At 40.3% G+C, this 16,204-nt stretch overlaps 1 protein-coding gene across 1 annotated transcript in view; it reads left to right on the forward strand.

Annotated features, from left to right (window-relative positions):
- The window catches only part of plcl1 (phospholipase C like 1), a 142,056-nt gene extending 125,852 nt beyond the window's left edge, over positions 1-16,204 (forward strand). Inside the window, exons 10-12 of the mRNA XM_004569839.5 lie at positions 2,822-2,897; positions 3,462-3,571; positions 9,962-16,204. Coding sequence (XP_004569896.3) covers positions 2,822-2,897; positions 3,462-3,571; positions 9,962-10,168 — 393 coding nt within the window. The 3' untranslated portion in view covers positions 10,169-16,204. The remainder of the gene's footprint in view (positions 1-2,821; positions 2,898-3,461; positions 3,572-9,961) is intronic.

The raw sequence follows: 16,204 nt of genomic DNA on the forward strand, positions 1-16,204 counted from the left end.
GAAACCTTGAGATTCAAAACCTTAATCTGTAGCCCTGAGATTCCCAGGAGAGTATCTGGAAGAAGAAAATGGTCACATTTAAATCAGGTAAAGGTTAGATCTTGTATGGCCCAGACTATGTGATATGTCACATTTTCAAATACACTACACTAAAATATTGGGCCACACCTCTTAATCTTTGAATTCAGGTGTTTTTAGGCCCTTATATCCTTATATCTGCACAAAGTCAAACACTGAGCAATGCAATCTTCCTTTATAAACATTTATGAATAAATGGATTGTTGTAAAGAGTCTGGGATGCTACCGTTGCAAAAAGTCAGTTTGTGAAATTTCTTCCGTAAATAGTCCATGATCAGTGGTATTATTGCATCAACTGGAGCATTCTGCTAGTTTGTACAAGTAAGAGCACTCCCAGAGCTACAAAATGACCTTGAGCTGGCCACAGGTATGAGTGTTTGGTCACAGGCAGAACAATGTTTGCCAAACCTGCTATGACAATCAGAAACAGACTTGAAGAGGTTGGCCTGGGGCCCAGGCACTCTTAAGTGAGCGCTGAACTCGACGCCTGGCACCGTGGAGCCCAGTTGGTATTTGCCATAGAATGCAAGAATTGGCAGGTCCACCACTGGGTCCCTGTGTCTTTCACAGACAGCAGGTTCATCCTGAGCACATGTGACAAACGTGGAAGGGTCTGGGGGAGCTTCGAACATTATCCTGCCTGTGATGTCGTTCAGCATGACTGGTTTGGTGGTGCGTCAGTGATGGTCTTGGCAGGCATATCCATGGAGGGATTGCTTAGTTCTCTACACACTAGGCAACAGCACCTTGACTGAGTTTTGATATCCAGATATAATCCTTGGACTCATTGTCAGAACCCGTGCTGACGCATGGGTTCCTCCAACAATGCTCGGCCTCATGTGGTGAGAGTATACAGGCAGTTCCTCCATTGACTGGCCAGCCTGGTGCAGATCTGGGAGGAGACCCCTGGACACCATCTGTTGTCTCGTTTGGAGCATGCCCTGATATTTTCAGGCATGCATACAACCACATGTTGGCCATACAAATTACCATTTTAAGCGAAAATGGTGAAAATAGTGAGATTTTGACAAAATCAACTAGTCTGCTGCATAATTTTTTTCACTTTTCGGGGTGTCTTTGAATTCAGCCCTCTGCAAGTTGATAATTTTCATTTCCATGAAGCGATGTGGCCTAACATATTATTCAGTCCATATGAGTCCAGATATCCAGCATGATACTTTTCCCTCATTTACTTCCAATGTACTTGCAAAGGGTTCGCTTAAAGACTTCCACAGACTCCTAGAGGTAATGGACGGGAACTAAATTTCAGTCTGGCTTTAGAAAAATCCAAACACATTTGAGAAAAAGTGTTACTTAGAGTTATTCATGACACTTTGTTGAGTGCAGACAGGGTAATCGTACTGCTACACTGTTAAAAAAACATCTTAAAAAAATGGTAATATTCCGGCAGCTGGGGCGCCAAAATACTACCGTAAAATAACATCCATAGCATTACATTTGAATTCAACAGTTCGATCTTTCCAATAACGGACAGATATTTGTGAAATCATGATACATTTCTGAATATATTTTTACAATCTAAATATGCATATGTACAAAAAAATATATTTAAAAAACAAGTAAATTGTGTTTTACTATATGTACAGTGATGTTATGTTATTTTACTTTTGACATGTAAGATCACAGTCTACTTATGTAAATTTAATGATATTCTAGAAAGACAGTACAAAACTGTAAAATATACAGTAAGATACTTTGACATTACTATTTTTTGGAACAGTGTATTTTGCTACACCCGGCAGCATGCATTTAGTCTTTTATCCCCAACGCTGTTGCACAAACGTCCTTTTACCATTCGGTTGGTACAATCAGTGTCTCATCTTAAATAACTTGTGCCATCCATAAAGTTTGGGACAAAGATCATTTTTGTTTTTTCTCTGTACATCATCACATTGGATTGTAAATCAAACAATCAGTATGTGATAAGTTCAGACTTTGGGTGTTAATTTAAGGGGTTTTACATGCACAGTTTCAAGATTACAGCCAATTTTATCCCCAGTCCCCCAGTTTCAGATGTTCAAAATTAATGAGAGAATCTAACATGAATTTCAATATAAAAAGGTTTTAATACTTGGAGAAAAAGCCGATGTCCACCTGAAGTCAAATATTCTGTTTCCTCCCGTGAAATGCTTCGATGTTGTGAAGTTCTTTTTCTCAACCATGGAAATAATTCTGTCTACAAGCAGCTTCAGACCTTTTGGTGCACCACACTGATGATTTAGCCTAATCTCTCTCTCTGAAAGATTTGTTTTGTCTCTAATGATGGCCTCCTTCACCTGCCCTCACATCTCTTTGGGCATCACCTTTAAAATGACATTAATGTTACTGTGACAATCTTTAAAATACAAATTGAACATTGTGAATCAACTTCAGATATTATGTCCACTTCATTTGACATGAAATACGAGGCAAAGGGCCTCACATGGCCACATGGCCGCAAAACTACTTGTCAGTCAATTGTCCAATTAATTTGAACCTCTGAAAATGGAAGACGGGGCACAGTTTGTAAAACCTCTTGCATTTAAGCTGAAAGTCTGTACTTGAGTCTCAACACAGTGGTGCCTCTGCATATCACTGCAGTAGATGCAGTAGCAATAACATTCATTACTTTTGTCCATATATTGTACTGCCTTCTGAATACTTGACATAGTATTTTTCATAAACCTTGAACATATAAAAGGACCAAAAAGTGAACATAGAAATTGTCTTCCTGTTTGTTCAGATGATTGCTGCCCAGAAACAGCTGATCGAGAATGCTGATGCAGTACAGGAGAGGATCGCTCAGGTGCAGAGGGAAGGTAAAGTATGCAGAGATGGATGAAAGGCTGCGTGGCTGGTGTGAGTGTCGTTTTGATCATGTCTCATGAATAAAAGATCTGCAGCATGGGATATTCCCAAATTCTAACAAATCATCAAATAAGCAAGTCTGACTGAAACATCTAACAGTAGAGCTTAATTAGGGTGACTCCTCAGAGAATGGCTCTGCGAGTAAACAGCTTTGCATGTGGTGGCTGTAGCACTCTCTAAATTGGGTTCCCATGAGGCACATATTTACAAAAGTATCTCTGTTTGAAATGTTGTTTACAATAAGTCAGCTGTTCTCTGTCACATTTGTACTGGATTTTCTGAACAGCTTATTTTCCAGCGTGTTTTTGCCTTTGGATGATTGACCTTTATGTGTCAGTGCTTTTGCTTTTACGTAAACATGTCAGTCTGCTTTATACGACAACACACATGTAACTGCAACTGGGATAGCTGAGGGAAATCATCCATACGCTTGACAGCTATATTTCACCTGAATTTGATTTGCCGATTCCCAAGCTGCTCTGCCTCAATAATGCTCCTGCTTTCGTGCTTCACAGGAATGGACTTCCACGAGGATCTCTCTCGGCTTGGAGAGAAGGAAGGACTAAAGGGTCGCAAGCTTAACAAAGCCGTGGAGAGTTTCACCTGGAACATTACTGTACTTAAGGTAAAGGAAGGCAGAACATAAATAAATATAAACATTTTGTAGGACGAACTTTGAAAAATGTATCTGTAATTTCAGAAGACAAACAGAGACAATAGCTTCAGGCTGGACGAGGCCTTTACAGACCGGACGCGTCAAATTCGTGCAGATATTTTGTTTGTTGAAAATATTTCTGGGCTCACTTCCTAATGCAGCCATTGACACCGAGCATGTAATTTCACAGGAAGAATTTTCAGCATTATTTCAGCTTGATTTTTTTTAAAAACAATGATTTATTGATTTTTGGAACAACACAAACAGCAACAAATCAGCACAGCCAAATACAAATAAGAAAAAGAGAAGAAAAAACAAATACAGGTACATGAGTTACAGATATACATGTCTGGGTCAAAATATGTACAGCGTTTCACATTTGAAGTCAAGGGAAAGAAAAAAGAAAAGAAAAAAAGGGGAGAGAAAAAAAAGGGAATACAGACATTAATTATTGTGTTTAAAAACAAAATGTGATCCCCCTTTATGTAATAGCACAGCAAGGTCACGAGGTAGGTGATCAGGCAAAGGCTACATGTCCTACAGAATGCATTACAATTGCCCTTTATGATGGCACTAAGGCGCTCCATTGTCACACCTTGAACATTTCTCTGTACCATTGTGTAACAGTGGGGGGCTGTCTCTGAATCCATTGAAACAGTACACATCGCCTCGCTAAATGTAAAAGTTTACCTAACAAAAGCATCTGTACAGAAGACAGAGAGAGCCCTTCTATAGATAGACCCAGAACAAACAGCCCAGGGTTCAGTGGGATCGACTGGAGAAGGATTGAGCGAAGCTCTATAGCAATATTTTTCCAAAATCTAGTAATTAAAGGACATTGCCATATGCAATGGTAGTATGTCCCCACATCCGTATTGCACTTTACACAAAGAGGAGAAATCTGAGGATGAATTTTATTTAGAAACTCTGGCGTACGCTGCAGTCTATGTAAGATTCTGTAATGGCTTTCCTGGAGTCTGTTACAGGAAAACAATTTCTTGGCAGATCTAAAAGTTTTGGACCATGCTTCTGCACTAAGCTGAACTTCCAGGTCGGTTTCCCACCGAACCCTGGCCTTATCAGTGGTTACAAAATTCAAAGACAATAACTTCCCATAACAAAGAGAGATAAATTTCTTTTTTGTGATTATTTCCTCATTAAATTTAAGAAGAAAGCTTTCAACAGGATTCAAAACTGGTTAATTGGCTGGAAATTTAAGGGAATTTACAAAGTGCCTTACTTGTAGGAACCCAAAGAAGTGTTTCTGTGGTAAATTATATTTAATTTGAACTTGATTAAAGGCCATAAAACCACCCCTTTCAAGCAGATCGCAAATAAATCTTATATTTTTAGAACACCAATCATCAAATATACTATACTTTCCTCCCAGGTCAATACCTGGGAGGAAAGCTTTATTCCTAATTAGAGGTTGTAGTGCACTAGAAAAACCTCTTCTTCCGACGTGGACAACAATATTATGCCAAACCTTAAGTGTAGGCATCAAAATGAAATTATTTCTGACACCAAGAGGAAGGTCAGCCAGATCAATAGATAAAAGACTAAGAAGCGAAAGAGGGTCACAGCACCAAGTATCTACCGGTGGCTCGCCTTGGTACAGAAAGGAATGTAACCACCCTGAGATTATTTGTGCATGGCAATCCCAGTAATAATATAAAAGGTTAGGAAGTGCCTGCCCCCCCTCATCTGTAGGCAGTTGTAAAATCTGTATCTTTAGTCTAGATTTCTTCCCATGCCATATAAATTTAGAAAGATATCCCTCAATCTCTGAGAATGTTTTTCTGTTGATCCTGACAGGCAACATTTGTATGGGATATAATATTCTGGGTAAAACATTCATTTTGATTAAACTTATTCTACCCATCCAAGACAGGAGGAGGTCAAACCATCTATTGAGGTCATTCTTGATTGAGCCCACAATTGGTTTAAAGTTCAACTTGTACAACTCTGTTGTGTCTGCGGACAGCCTAATACCTAAATATGTAAAACCAGTGGTTGACCACCTGAAAGGAAAATTAGGAGGAGTGTCCCACCTCCCCCCATCACCCAGTGGCAAAGCTTCAGATTTATCATAATTTATTTTATACCCTGAAAAAAGGCCAAATTGATTAATGATATGTGTCAGTGCAGGAATAGATTCTTAGTGGCTTAGTTTCTTAGTTTCTGGCTTAGTGAGAAAGAGCAACACGTCATCTGCGTAAAGGGAAATTCTGTATTCAGTATTCAACAAGGTTACCCCACAGATCTCAGGGTCAGTTCTTACAGCCTCTGCCAGTGGCTCCAATGCAAGTGCAAACAGTATGGGAGAAAGGGGGCATCCCTGACGCGTTCCTCTACCCAGTGGAAAAACATCTGAGACCGAGCCGTTAACCAACACCCTTGCAGCTGGGGCCCCATACACTCAGGGGAATATAAGTCCTGATAGAACTCTTTCATTATTTTGCTGATAAGTTTAGCCTCGAATTGTAAAACACCTTTCTTATCTTTTAGAGAGGATATTGCATAAGAGCCCTTTTTCCCCTGGGCAAGTCGGGCAAGTAAGCGTCCAGGTTTGTTGCCCGATTCAAATAATCTATGCTTTGCATAGAATATTGCAGTTTCCGCTTTCTGAGTTAGTAGTTGGTCCAGGGCTGATCTGGCTGCATCCAGTTTTTTAAGCACAGAAACAGACGAGGATTTCTTAAACTCCCTCTCCAAGTTAGTAATGTTGCGTTCAAGTACTAATTGTTTGGCTAAGGTGCTCTTCTTTTTCGCTGAGGTGAAAGAGATAATAGAGCCCCTGAGAAATGCCTTACCCGCCTCCCATAGAGTAGAAGCACTAACCCCCGGTAAGTCATTTGTAGAAAGAAAAAGTTCCCACTGATCTTCTAAATATTTTACAAATTCAGGGTCACTAAGGAGAGCTGGGTTTAGCCGGGCCAGTGTCTAGACAAGGGATCATAATAAGGTGGTAATAACTCCATTGAGACTGATGAGTGGTCTGAGAGAGCGCATGTGTTGATCAAACAACCCCGAGTTCTGTCAAGGACAGATCTAGAAACAAACATGTAATCAATTCTGGAAAAAGAAAAATGGGGGCGTGAGAAAAATGTAAAGTCTTTCACATGTGGATTACAAACTCTCCAGGCATCAAAAAGACCAAGATCTGAGCAGAAGTCCATTGCAGCATTTGCCATTTTTGAAGGTGGTTGAGATTTTGGTGGATTATAATCAGTTTCAGGACTCAAACCACAGTTAAAATCCCCACCAATTATTACGTGATTCGGACACACAGAGGAGGTTTTTGCCAGAAGGTTTGAATAAAACAATCTATCAAAAGTATTTGGTGCATAAACACTTCCTAATAGAATTTGCTCCCCATATAAAAGCCCAGTAATCAGAATAAATCGTCTGTCCGTATCCCTTACAATAGTATTTAGAGTGAATGGTAGATTTTTATGGATCAATATTGCAACGCCTACTTTTAGAGTTAAAAGAGGAATAGTAAATTTGTCCCACCCAATCACGCTTGAGTTTTAAGTGTTCAGAATCTGTGAGGTGAGTCTCTTGCAGTAATGCAATCTGCACTCTATCTTTTTTGAGTGAGGAAAGTATTTTGTGTCTCTTAAAAAAGTGATTAATTCCCTTGACATTGAGAGTTATAATTTTAATGTTACTCATTGTAAAAGTTGTCAGTCATTGGACAAAAATCGTCAACCCGAAGCAAACAAAAGACCAATCATAATAAACTTTTAAACTTTTAACATAATTTTTGACGATTTTTTTGGATACGAATAAACGGATCTGACCGATCAGACCTCGGCATTTGGTGAAAGTACGCTTGTAGCTCAGAACAAACATTGGTACTAAATAACAATAACATAACATGTACAATGATGTGGAAATAATACTGTTTTATAGTATTATTATTATTATTATTATTATTATTATTATTTATTTATACTATAATTATACTATTTTAGCTCAGGCACACAGATAGATGCAGCTTCAGCTCCTGGATCAGCTTCTTCTCATGAGGATTGGATAAATGCAGAATATCTGTGCCGTACTTTTCTTGTTTAAAAACATCAGGGCCAGGTCATCGTGGCTAGATGTCGACTTCTTTTTTTAAATTTTTTAAGGACATATTTCCTGTAACAATGCAATTAGTTCAGTGTGCGTATATACACTGAACACGTATGTATATATGTTACCAAAAATTCATAATTTGCTGTTGCTTTTTCACAGCGCGCTCGGTCTCGGCCTTAGATCCTCAAAGACTCTTGGCTCAGTTTGTTTCTGCATGATGTCAATCAGAGGCAGCCAATCAGAAGAAAGTTGACGTAAAGAAAGAGGAAGGGAGTTAATTTTACAGTCACACTCGGTCAGGCAGTGGTTGGTCTATAAAGGGTTAAGCAGAAATTCTCTTTCATTATTTACATTCAAAGTTGAGCCACAACCTCATAGATTCGAAACACCAATTCCTCCACAATTAATGATGTAATTCAGGGGTGGGGAACTCCAGGCCTCGATTGCTGGTGTCCTGCAGGTTTCAGATGTGTCCTTGATCCAACACAGCTGATTCAAATGGTTAAATGACCTCCTCAGCATGCCTTTAAGTTCTCCAGAGGCCTGGTAATGAACTAATCATTTGATTGAGGTGTTTTGACCCAGGGTGAGATCTAAAACCTGCAGGACACCGGCCCTCAAGGCCTGGAGTTGCCCACCCCTGATGTAGTTGCTGCAGGACATCAGTTTCATGACACTTTTCATAAAGCAATAGAACCAGAATAGAACAAACTGAGTCGAGTCCTCGATTACAAATGTGTCGACAATCTCTCTGCGTTTAAGAATTGGCTGCAGTCGGTTTGAGTCGGACTGTAACTGTAGACAGGTTGGCTCCCACTTTGAGACCTGTGTGCAATCGCCTTGCAATCTGAAGCAGTCCAAGAGGTTGAGCATGCGGTTGAGGGCATGTCTTAGCATGACTATGAGCAATCAATCATTGAATTAAAAAAAGTAATGCAATCATTGGGCAAACTCCACATTTTCCTTGTTGCAAGGAGGCTTCTGTCCTATTTTCACTCTTGCTGAGCCATAAGGCAGCTTGTTTTAGACAGAGCCGAACCAACGCCAAGAACGAGATAAATAAGGATTCATCTTGTTTAGGGCTGCCACAAACGATTATTTTGATAGTCGACTAGTCACCGATTATTTTTGCGATTAGTCGACTAATCAGATCATGCATCCATTGGATGTAAAACGTACAGCTTATTGCACCAGCATGTGTCTGCTCTTATATAACTATCATTAGCTTACAGCTAGAAGTGTTTAAGGTATGTGCTAACTAAAAATAAAGACAAGATGATAGTTTCTTAAATTTTAATGAAATTTGCAGATTGTTTTGTTGGAGTTTAATAAACTCAGCCGTCTGCTCCTTGCTATCTAAAATATAACGGGACACTGCAGTATATTCTCGAGGATCTCACACTTCTGATAATCAGTTGTCTGCTTGACGTTTATTCAGCTGTGTAAAAACAATACAATAACATTTTTAAGTTATCTAAGTGACTTATGTATGTTTAACCTGAGTAGCGAAAGACAGCGGTGGGTTTGAAAACGATTTGCCGGGAGTCCGGTGTTCTCACGGCTCTAATGAGCCTTGCCCCCGGCTCGCTATCGAGCTAGTGGGTAACAGACGTCTCCGAAAACGTCGGAGCGCTTTTGAAAATATGTGGTGTCTTGATAAACTGAGCAGATATTTGAGGTTTACACAGCTACATTCTCCTCTGAAAATATGTTAAACGTTTATTTTGTGACCCAGAAAGAATAATAAGAGTAATATTAAAACTAACTAGCTGCCGCCATTGTTGGAAACTGAGCTGGGCCGCGCTATGAATTCTGGGACAGAGCTGCTTCTTCTTCTTCGGGGTTTAACGGCAGCTGGCATCCTTGTACATGCAGTGCTGCCATCTTCTGTTTCAGTCCGTTATTACACTCTTAAATCCTACTACTTATTCTTGCGTCTTTTGTGCTCTAACAAAGCTTCAAACGATGTCGTCGACGATTTTGATAGTCGACGTAATCGTGACTAGTTGACTAATCGTGGCAGCTCTAATCTTGTTTGGAGCTGGGATCGTGCAGAGCTGCTACAGGGGAGAACAAGAATAAACATATGGAGCCTGAAATGAGCAGAATTTCAGCTTTTTACATACGAGGAGAATTCCCCCCAACACCTCCTGCATACACCCGTCCCTAATAACAAAAGACTATAAAACTATTTAAATGTTACCTTTTGCTTTCATTGAAGTTCATGACTTTGCAGGTATGAGTCAGACTCACGCGTCTTCCTTTGTGCTGCAGGGACAGAGCGATCTGTTACGTGGGGCTAAGATGGATTCTCTGGATGCCCTGAGGCAGCTGGCTCTGGCCTGTGAAGCCTGTGGACTCACCTCCTCCTCTTCTTCCTCCAATTCCTCATCCTCCAATTTCTCCACAGTTGAGCTGCACTACTCCTCCCACCCCCTGTCCGGCCGCCGAAGCAGCACACACGGCAACGGACGCATCTGAGACCCACCTGCCCACCCCCCCCACCCCCCGGGTCCAACACACTGCCAAAGATGAAAAGGGATTGAAAAGAGTAATTACAGAGGATAGCAGACAGAAAAAGAAAAGAAAAACCTGGACCTGGGTGTGTAAAGCAACAGATTAGACATAGATTTCTCTATGCTAGAGTGTATTCCTGTATACAGTGCAGTAAATGTGTAGACTAAAGCCTTACGGTGAGTCCAGCCTGCAGAGAGGCTCCTCATGAATGTCTGCCGGTGGAAGAAAGACGTTAAACACAGGAACTTAATTTTCTGAGAGCTTAAATCAGCATTTAAAAGTCAATAGTTTCTTCCTCATTAATGAGGAAATCAGAGACAACTTAGTAGTTTGTGACACTGGAGCCCCAGATGATGACCGTCATATTACTGGTGTTTCGTTTCAGAGGTGAAGTTTTGGAAAGGAGCGAATGTAGAGCTGTTAGTTTGGCCTGTCCCTTGGGAAGGCAGCAAAATTGCCTGTGTGTGTTGGAAATGGTGGAAAGGTGCAATAACAGATTGAGAAAACCTCACAGGTGGAGAGTTGCTGATTACGTTAGCCTAGAATTTTAGTATTTTAGACGTAGCTGCAGAAACGTTTGCAGTTGCTTAATATTTAAAAGGAAAACTGAGGTTTAATCCAGTTAGGATGACCACCGATCAAGTAGAGTATATACTAACATGACTGACAGTTAGTGTTATGATCACTAACCTCTGTCCTTTCACCTGAATAGTGGAAGTATCCTTTTTCTGACTCGTTCTCCTTAAAGCATAGCAGTGTCTGCCTAATTTCTTCACAGCTTTCAAACAAAATGAGCTTCAGATGGAGAAAAAGGATTGTATCTCAAATATGAAGGCTTATTAATGAGGTTTGAGAGTTTGGAAAGGTTGCAGGTCAAATCAATCCAGCCGTTTGTGTAATGTATCGCTTCTTTCCAGACTGCAATCTCTTAACCTCTGTAGGCCTTATCTGCCCTGTTTGAGGATTAATGCACTTACTAGATGCCCTTGTATCTCCGAGTACACTCACACATTTCTCCTTCTGGTTTGTGTGTTTGTGCAAAGAAAGCACCAGAAGCTTGCACACACACACACACACACACACACACACACACACACACACACACACACACACACACACACACACACACACACACACACGCAGGTTCTTATTATCTCCACGCAATGGCCTGTGGGGCTGTTGGCATTTGTTGTTTGTTAGTGTGGTAATTGGAGAGGATGTGTATGTAGTACTGCATGTCTGCTGTGTGGATCTTGTTACCACCTCACTATGCTGACATGCGGTGTAATGAAAGCTCAGAGTCTGTGGAGGAAGAGCGGCTTCCTGCAGTTTGGATGAAGTTGACTACACTGGTGTAGCAATAATTTCAACTAAAGTAATACACAAAGACTGTATAACTCAACAATAGAATGAACTGTGCAACTCAGTTATAAAAGAAATCAACTAAAACACATGTGATATGATGTGTGGCAGGGGCTGTTCATGGTTGTGTCAGTGATGGTGTTCTTCTGTGTCTGAGCATTAACGTGTGCTTCTTTTTAACACGGGGAAACCTGTTCTTAAACTCTGCTGATTGGGGCCAATCTAGCATGACTCCAGAAACTCTCAGCTCAAGCTTTTTAAGGGTGACATGTCTTAAAGTGGGCCTGTTCCACTCCAGAACTCTAGTAGAGTGGCTTTCGTGATTTATGGTAAATAAAAATATTCCTTATTTGTCTTATAAAGTTGTTTTACTTCTTCTGACCAGCTGCCCTTTGCAGATTTGGGGCTTCTCTGCTCAAAGAGCTGTGTGCCTCAAATGACCATATTAGGTAAATCCTGGCCTGTCTGATAGCCTGTCATACAGAGCCAAGAGTAGAAAAACTGTGTGAAACAGAGCAGTTAGAAGCAAACGCTTACTCACTCATTTGAATATTTGGCCACGTTTAATAAGAGCAGCCACCGCTGGGACCATAATGACAGAAAATAGGTACCTTTGCAAACAACACTGTTTTCTTAATTTTGTTTGAGATACAATAAAAATCGCATCTTAGTTCTGCTGGATTGACTTGTGATTGTAATCCAGTGCCGACCAACTTAAGTTCCACCTCCGTGTTTGAAGGAGGAGGCATCTTAACCTAACTTAAGACTAAAAGACATTTTGAATGTTTCTTTTGCCGTTTCAGGAGAGCAGGTACGTGGGCCACGGCTAAATATTGGAGCTTAACAGCCAGTGGCATTTTTAGAGTAGACAAGATATAATGAGAAGCACAGGGTTTACTAACTGACTTAGTCCTGTGCAGACGTGTATGTGCAAAGCTACTGTATCTTCTGAATGAGTCTGCCGTGTTTTGTAATAACCTCCTTCTTACCCCCTACTTCTCTCCATCCTCTTGTTCCTGCTGCTCTTCCCGAGACTCCAGGTGGGCAGTGACAGAGCTGGTGTACTGAGTCATAGCCACAGGAGGAAGCTGACCTAATAACATTTCCATGGTTTCTTTGGGTGTGTGTGAGTGTGTGCGTGTCTGTGAAAGGGCTTCACAAAGTAGAAAACAAATAATGGCGAGAGAGCAAAGGTTGCAGAATAGAAGAAGTGTCTGATATTGGCTGCATGTGTGGGTCGGTGGGCACACCTGCAGAGCTTCGTAATTGGCCGGGAGCAGTAGACGTGGTGACAGCGCCTGCTGTTTGGGTCTATTAATAACACTCTGACTCACTGGAGGCTTCAAGATGTGAGTTTGTGCTGGAGCGCTTATGTTTGTCACCATACAACGGTGCCCTAATTCCTCACCCGATGATGCTGGCTTTCGGTCGCTGGTGTTTCGGGTCCTCTGTGGAGGATTACTGCCCCCAAGAGGCAAGTTTGTGAATGCTTTCATCGGGTCATAGGAGGTGTTGACTGCCTAGCTCTCCAGGACTGCAGGGAGGATCTCTCTGCATTAATGGTCTGTGAGCTGCAGGTAAACAAACCACAGTACTAGCTTTTCTGTGTTAAGTTAAGCTTATCCTTGGAATAACTCATCATGTGAAAAAGTATTAGCATCCCACGGAAATTTTTTTAAAAAATATATTTGGACAAGTAAACACTAGATGAGCTTTGAAACAGTGCCTAAAGGCAGGGTGTGAGAAAAACACAGGGTTTAAAAACTTATTAGGCTGTTTGCTGATGAGTTTGTGCACGGATGATGTTTCTGTCTTAGAGGACTCCACGGTGAAAATTAACGCTTTTTATTCAACATAAAGTATGTAAACTTTGACATCTGAAGTTAGTATTGATAAATGATAAATGGGGTGGTACTTCGCTACTCTGTGCACAAAACACTCTTGTCTGCTAGCTCATTCCATAATCCTCCATTCCTTCTTTTTTAACCACCCCCTGTTGATTTTCTAGTCTTTACATCATCACCTCATCAAAAGGGCCTTGCATACATTCCAATCAGTCTCTGATCTCACACATAATTAATAGCTGAATCAGTGTCTGGAATCGACAGTCCCTAAGGTAGTGAAGCAACCCCAAACCGATTATTTCCACCTCCATAGTTCTCATGAGGGTCTTCTTCCGAAGCTGCCTTTGGTCATTCCTGATATAATGACTGAGCAACTCAGCCAGTTTTGTTCTGAGCTTCTTTTTCAAACAGTAAACCCTTTTTGTGGCACCGTTAGTTGCAAGACTTAAAATCCTGGTTTGTCTTTGCATCAAATGGTGTATATAATATCATAATATCATATCATATAAGTTGGAAAACATATGAAATCAATTACCAGATTTGTAGACATTCACAGCTGTGAGTATGATGGCAAAGTCTTCAGGAGCACAGAGAACAGCAGAACGATAAAAATGGGAGCCCCTAATGTTATGGACATTACGTTTTCTATGATGGAACTGACAAAAACCAAAAAGAAAATAATAATTTTAAGTTTTACTTCTTTTAAAATAGGCCCTGTATTATTATTTTTACTGTTTCACCTTCAAATGTTTGCTTGTCCAAATATATCAAGAAACTTTTATGAAGATCATAAACTTCTCTTTGACGTAATGAGTTTTATGCTCTATTTATAAAGCTCGTGATCACTGAGCTGATGCATTGAACAAAGGCAGTATGTAAGCCAAGAAAAATGGCTGCTTGATCTCTTTTTTGGAATTCGACCTCTGTGGCGTGTCAGGAATCTGCACCTGAACCCAAATGTGTAGCTGGATGAATCAAATGAACCACATCTTTGTTTCTTTTTGTCGCTTGATCGAACCCATTTACTTCTATAATAGCAAAACATATGAGAAATTTTCCAATGAGTGTCCTTTTATACCTTCCAGGCAGCTATTGCTTTCATTTGGTATCTGTATGGTATGAAAGTCAGCTTCCAGGTTAAACCAGTTCAGTGAACATCCTGCTCAGGTTTATTTTATCAGTGATATTATTCTACAGATGCAAGCAGACAGAAAACAAGCAATATTTTCATCAACACAACAGAGAAAGTTCCCTTTCTCAAAACCCTTTTTGTTCAAGAAGCTACCAAACCGACATCACTACGTGCATTGTGATTAATGTGATCAGTGCAACACTGTGCAACAATCAAAACCATCTTGGGACTTCTCAGTAGCACACGGTTTTCTCACAAAAACATTTTCTTTTTTGTTAAAGGTACTTAACAAGTACTTTGTTATTTACATTTTTTTTTTCAAAAAATAACCAAAGGTTTGAGCAGATTTTAAAGAAACAACCTTTCAGTCTTTAACCATCTATTACTGTTGTGTTTACCCGCTGGTAAAATGCTCCCACCTGCTGGTGAAAGCTTGAAGTACATTTAGAAGGGGCTAATTAAAAAAAACTAAATTGTGCTTTTGTTGCGCACAAGTTAATAAAGCTGAGCATGTCGTTCACTGTAGTTTGTTTCAAGCAAGGGTGAGGTCAGTCATGAAGATCTGTAGTCACTGAATTCAGCTCGCAGAAAGAGTGGCATTATCCTGGGAAGAAAAGCAGGGTTCAGCTAATCCAGCACTCGTACGTTTTGTCTTCACGTCACCTCGTGTGATGATGGCCAATGTCAGATGTTTTGCAGTATTAAACCTTCAGTGTTTACCTCTGCCAAAGGTACTGCAGTCACCATTCAGTACAATGCTTTACATTCAGTGCATTGCATCCCATTGGTAACCCACTGCTGCTCCCGGATCCTTGAAGCTATTTCCCTTTATGACTTCAAAAGTGGGAACACATCCACGGAAAGATTTCTCTCTCACTGTGATTCAATATTTAAGCAGAATTCTGGTTTGTTTCAGATATTTCCCATTATTGTGCCAATTGCTGCTCCATGAATCGTGCTTACTCTGCCCTCCCCTCCACTGTAATGATTCAGTACAAAACAATATCAACAAAAAGTGTTCTTACTTGAGTCTGTCTGATTGAAACACAATAATGGGAAATATGCAAGGTTAAAATAAGCCACCATTCACCCATAAGGTGTGAGTTTGAGGTGTGGGAGTGGTAGACTAGCCATGTAAAAGATGGGTGCTACAATTGTACTGCAATGTACCTGTTAATCCATGTGTCTTAACTTAGAGCTAACCCTCCCTGTACTCTTCAGCGTGTGTGATGCTACCAGTGGTCAAATAGTGCTTAACGTTCATGTGAATAATCGGAGAGTTGTTTATACCTGCCGTAGTGACGTGGACAAACATGTGAAACACTTGGAAATGTGTAAAGGTGTTTTAGGTTTCGTAGGCTAATATCTGTGGCATCTACAATGTGTGTATTGGCCTGTATCTGCACCACTGACCTTTTAAACCAGTGCAGTTCCCTCAACTGTTCTCATAGTCCATTGTGTGTTTTTGTAAAGCTGACAGGAGAAATAAAGACCAAAAGAAGAAAAATATTTATTGAAGTGTGTTTTAAAGCTATAAATATATATAATTAATTAAATGGACCTTGCTTTTATTTTGAAAAGCTACTGTGTTTTCTATCTGACTAATAATCAAATATAACAGTATGTATCCCAGCTAAATAAAGACTTCTCTTCCTGACCAAA

The sequence above is a fragment of the Maylandia zebra genome, linkage group LG16 (genome assembly GCF_041146795.1).
Source record: "Maylandia zebra isolate NMK-2024a linkage group LG16, Mzebra_GT3a, whole genome shotgun sequence".
Classification (NCBI taxonomy): Eukaryota; Metazoa; Chordata; class Actinopteri; order Cichliformes; family Cichlidae; genus Maylandia; species Maylandia zebra.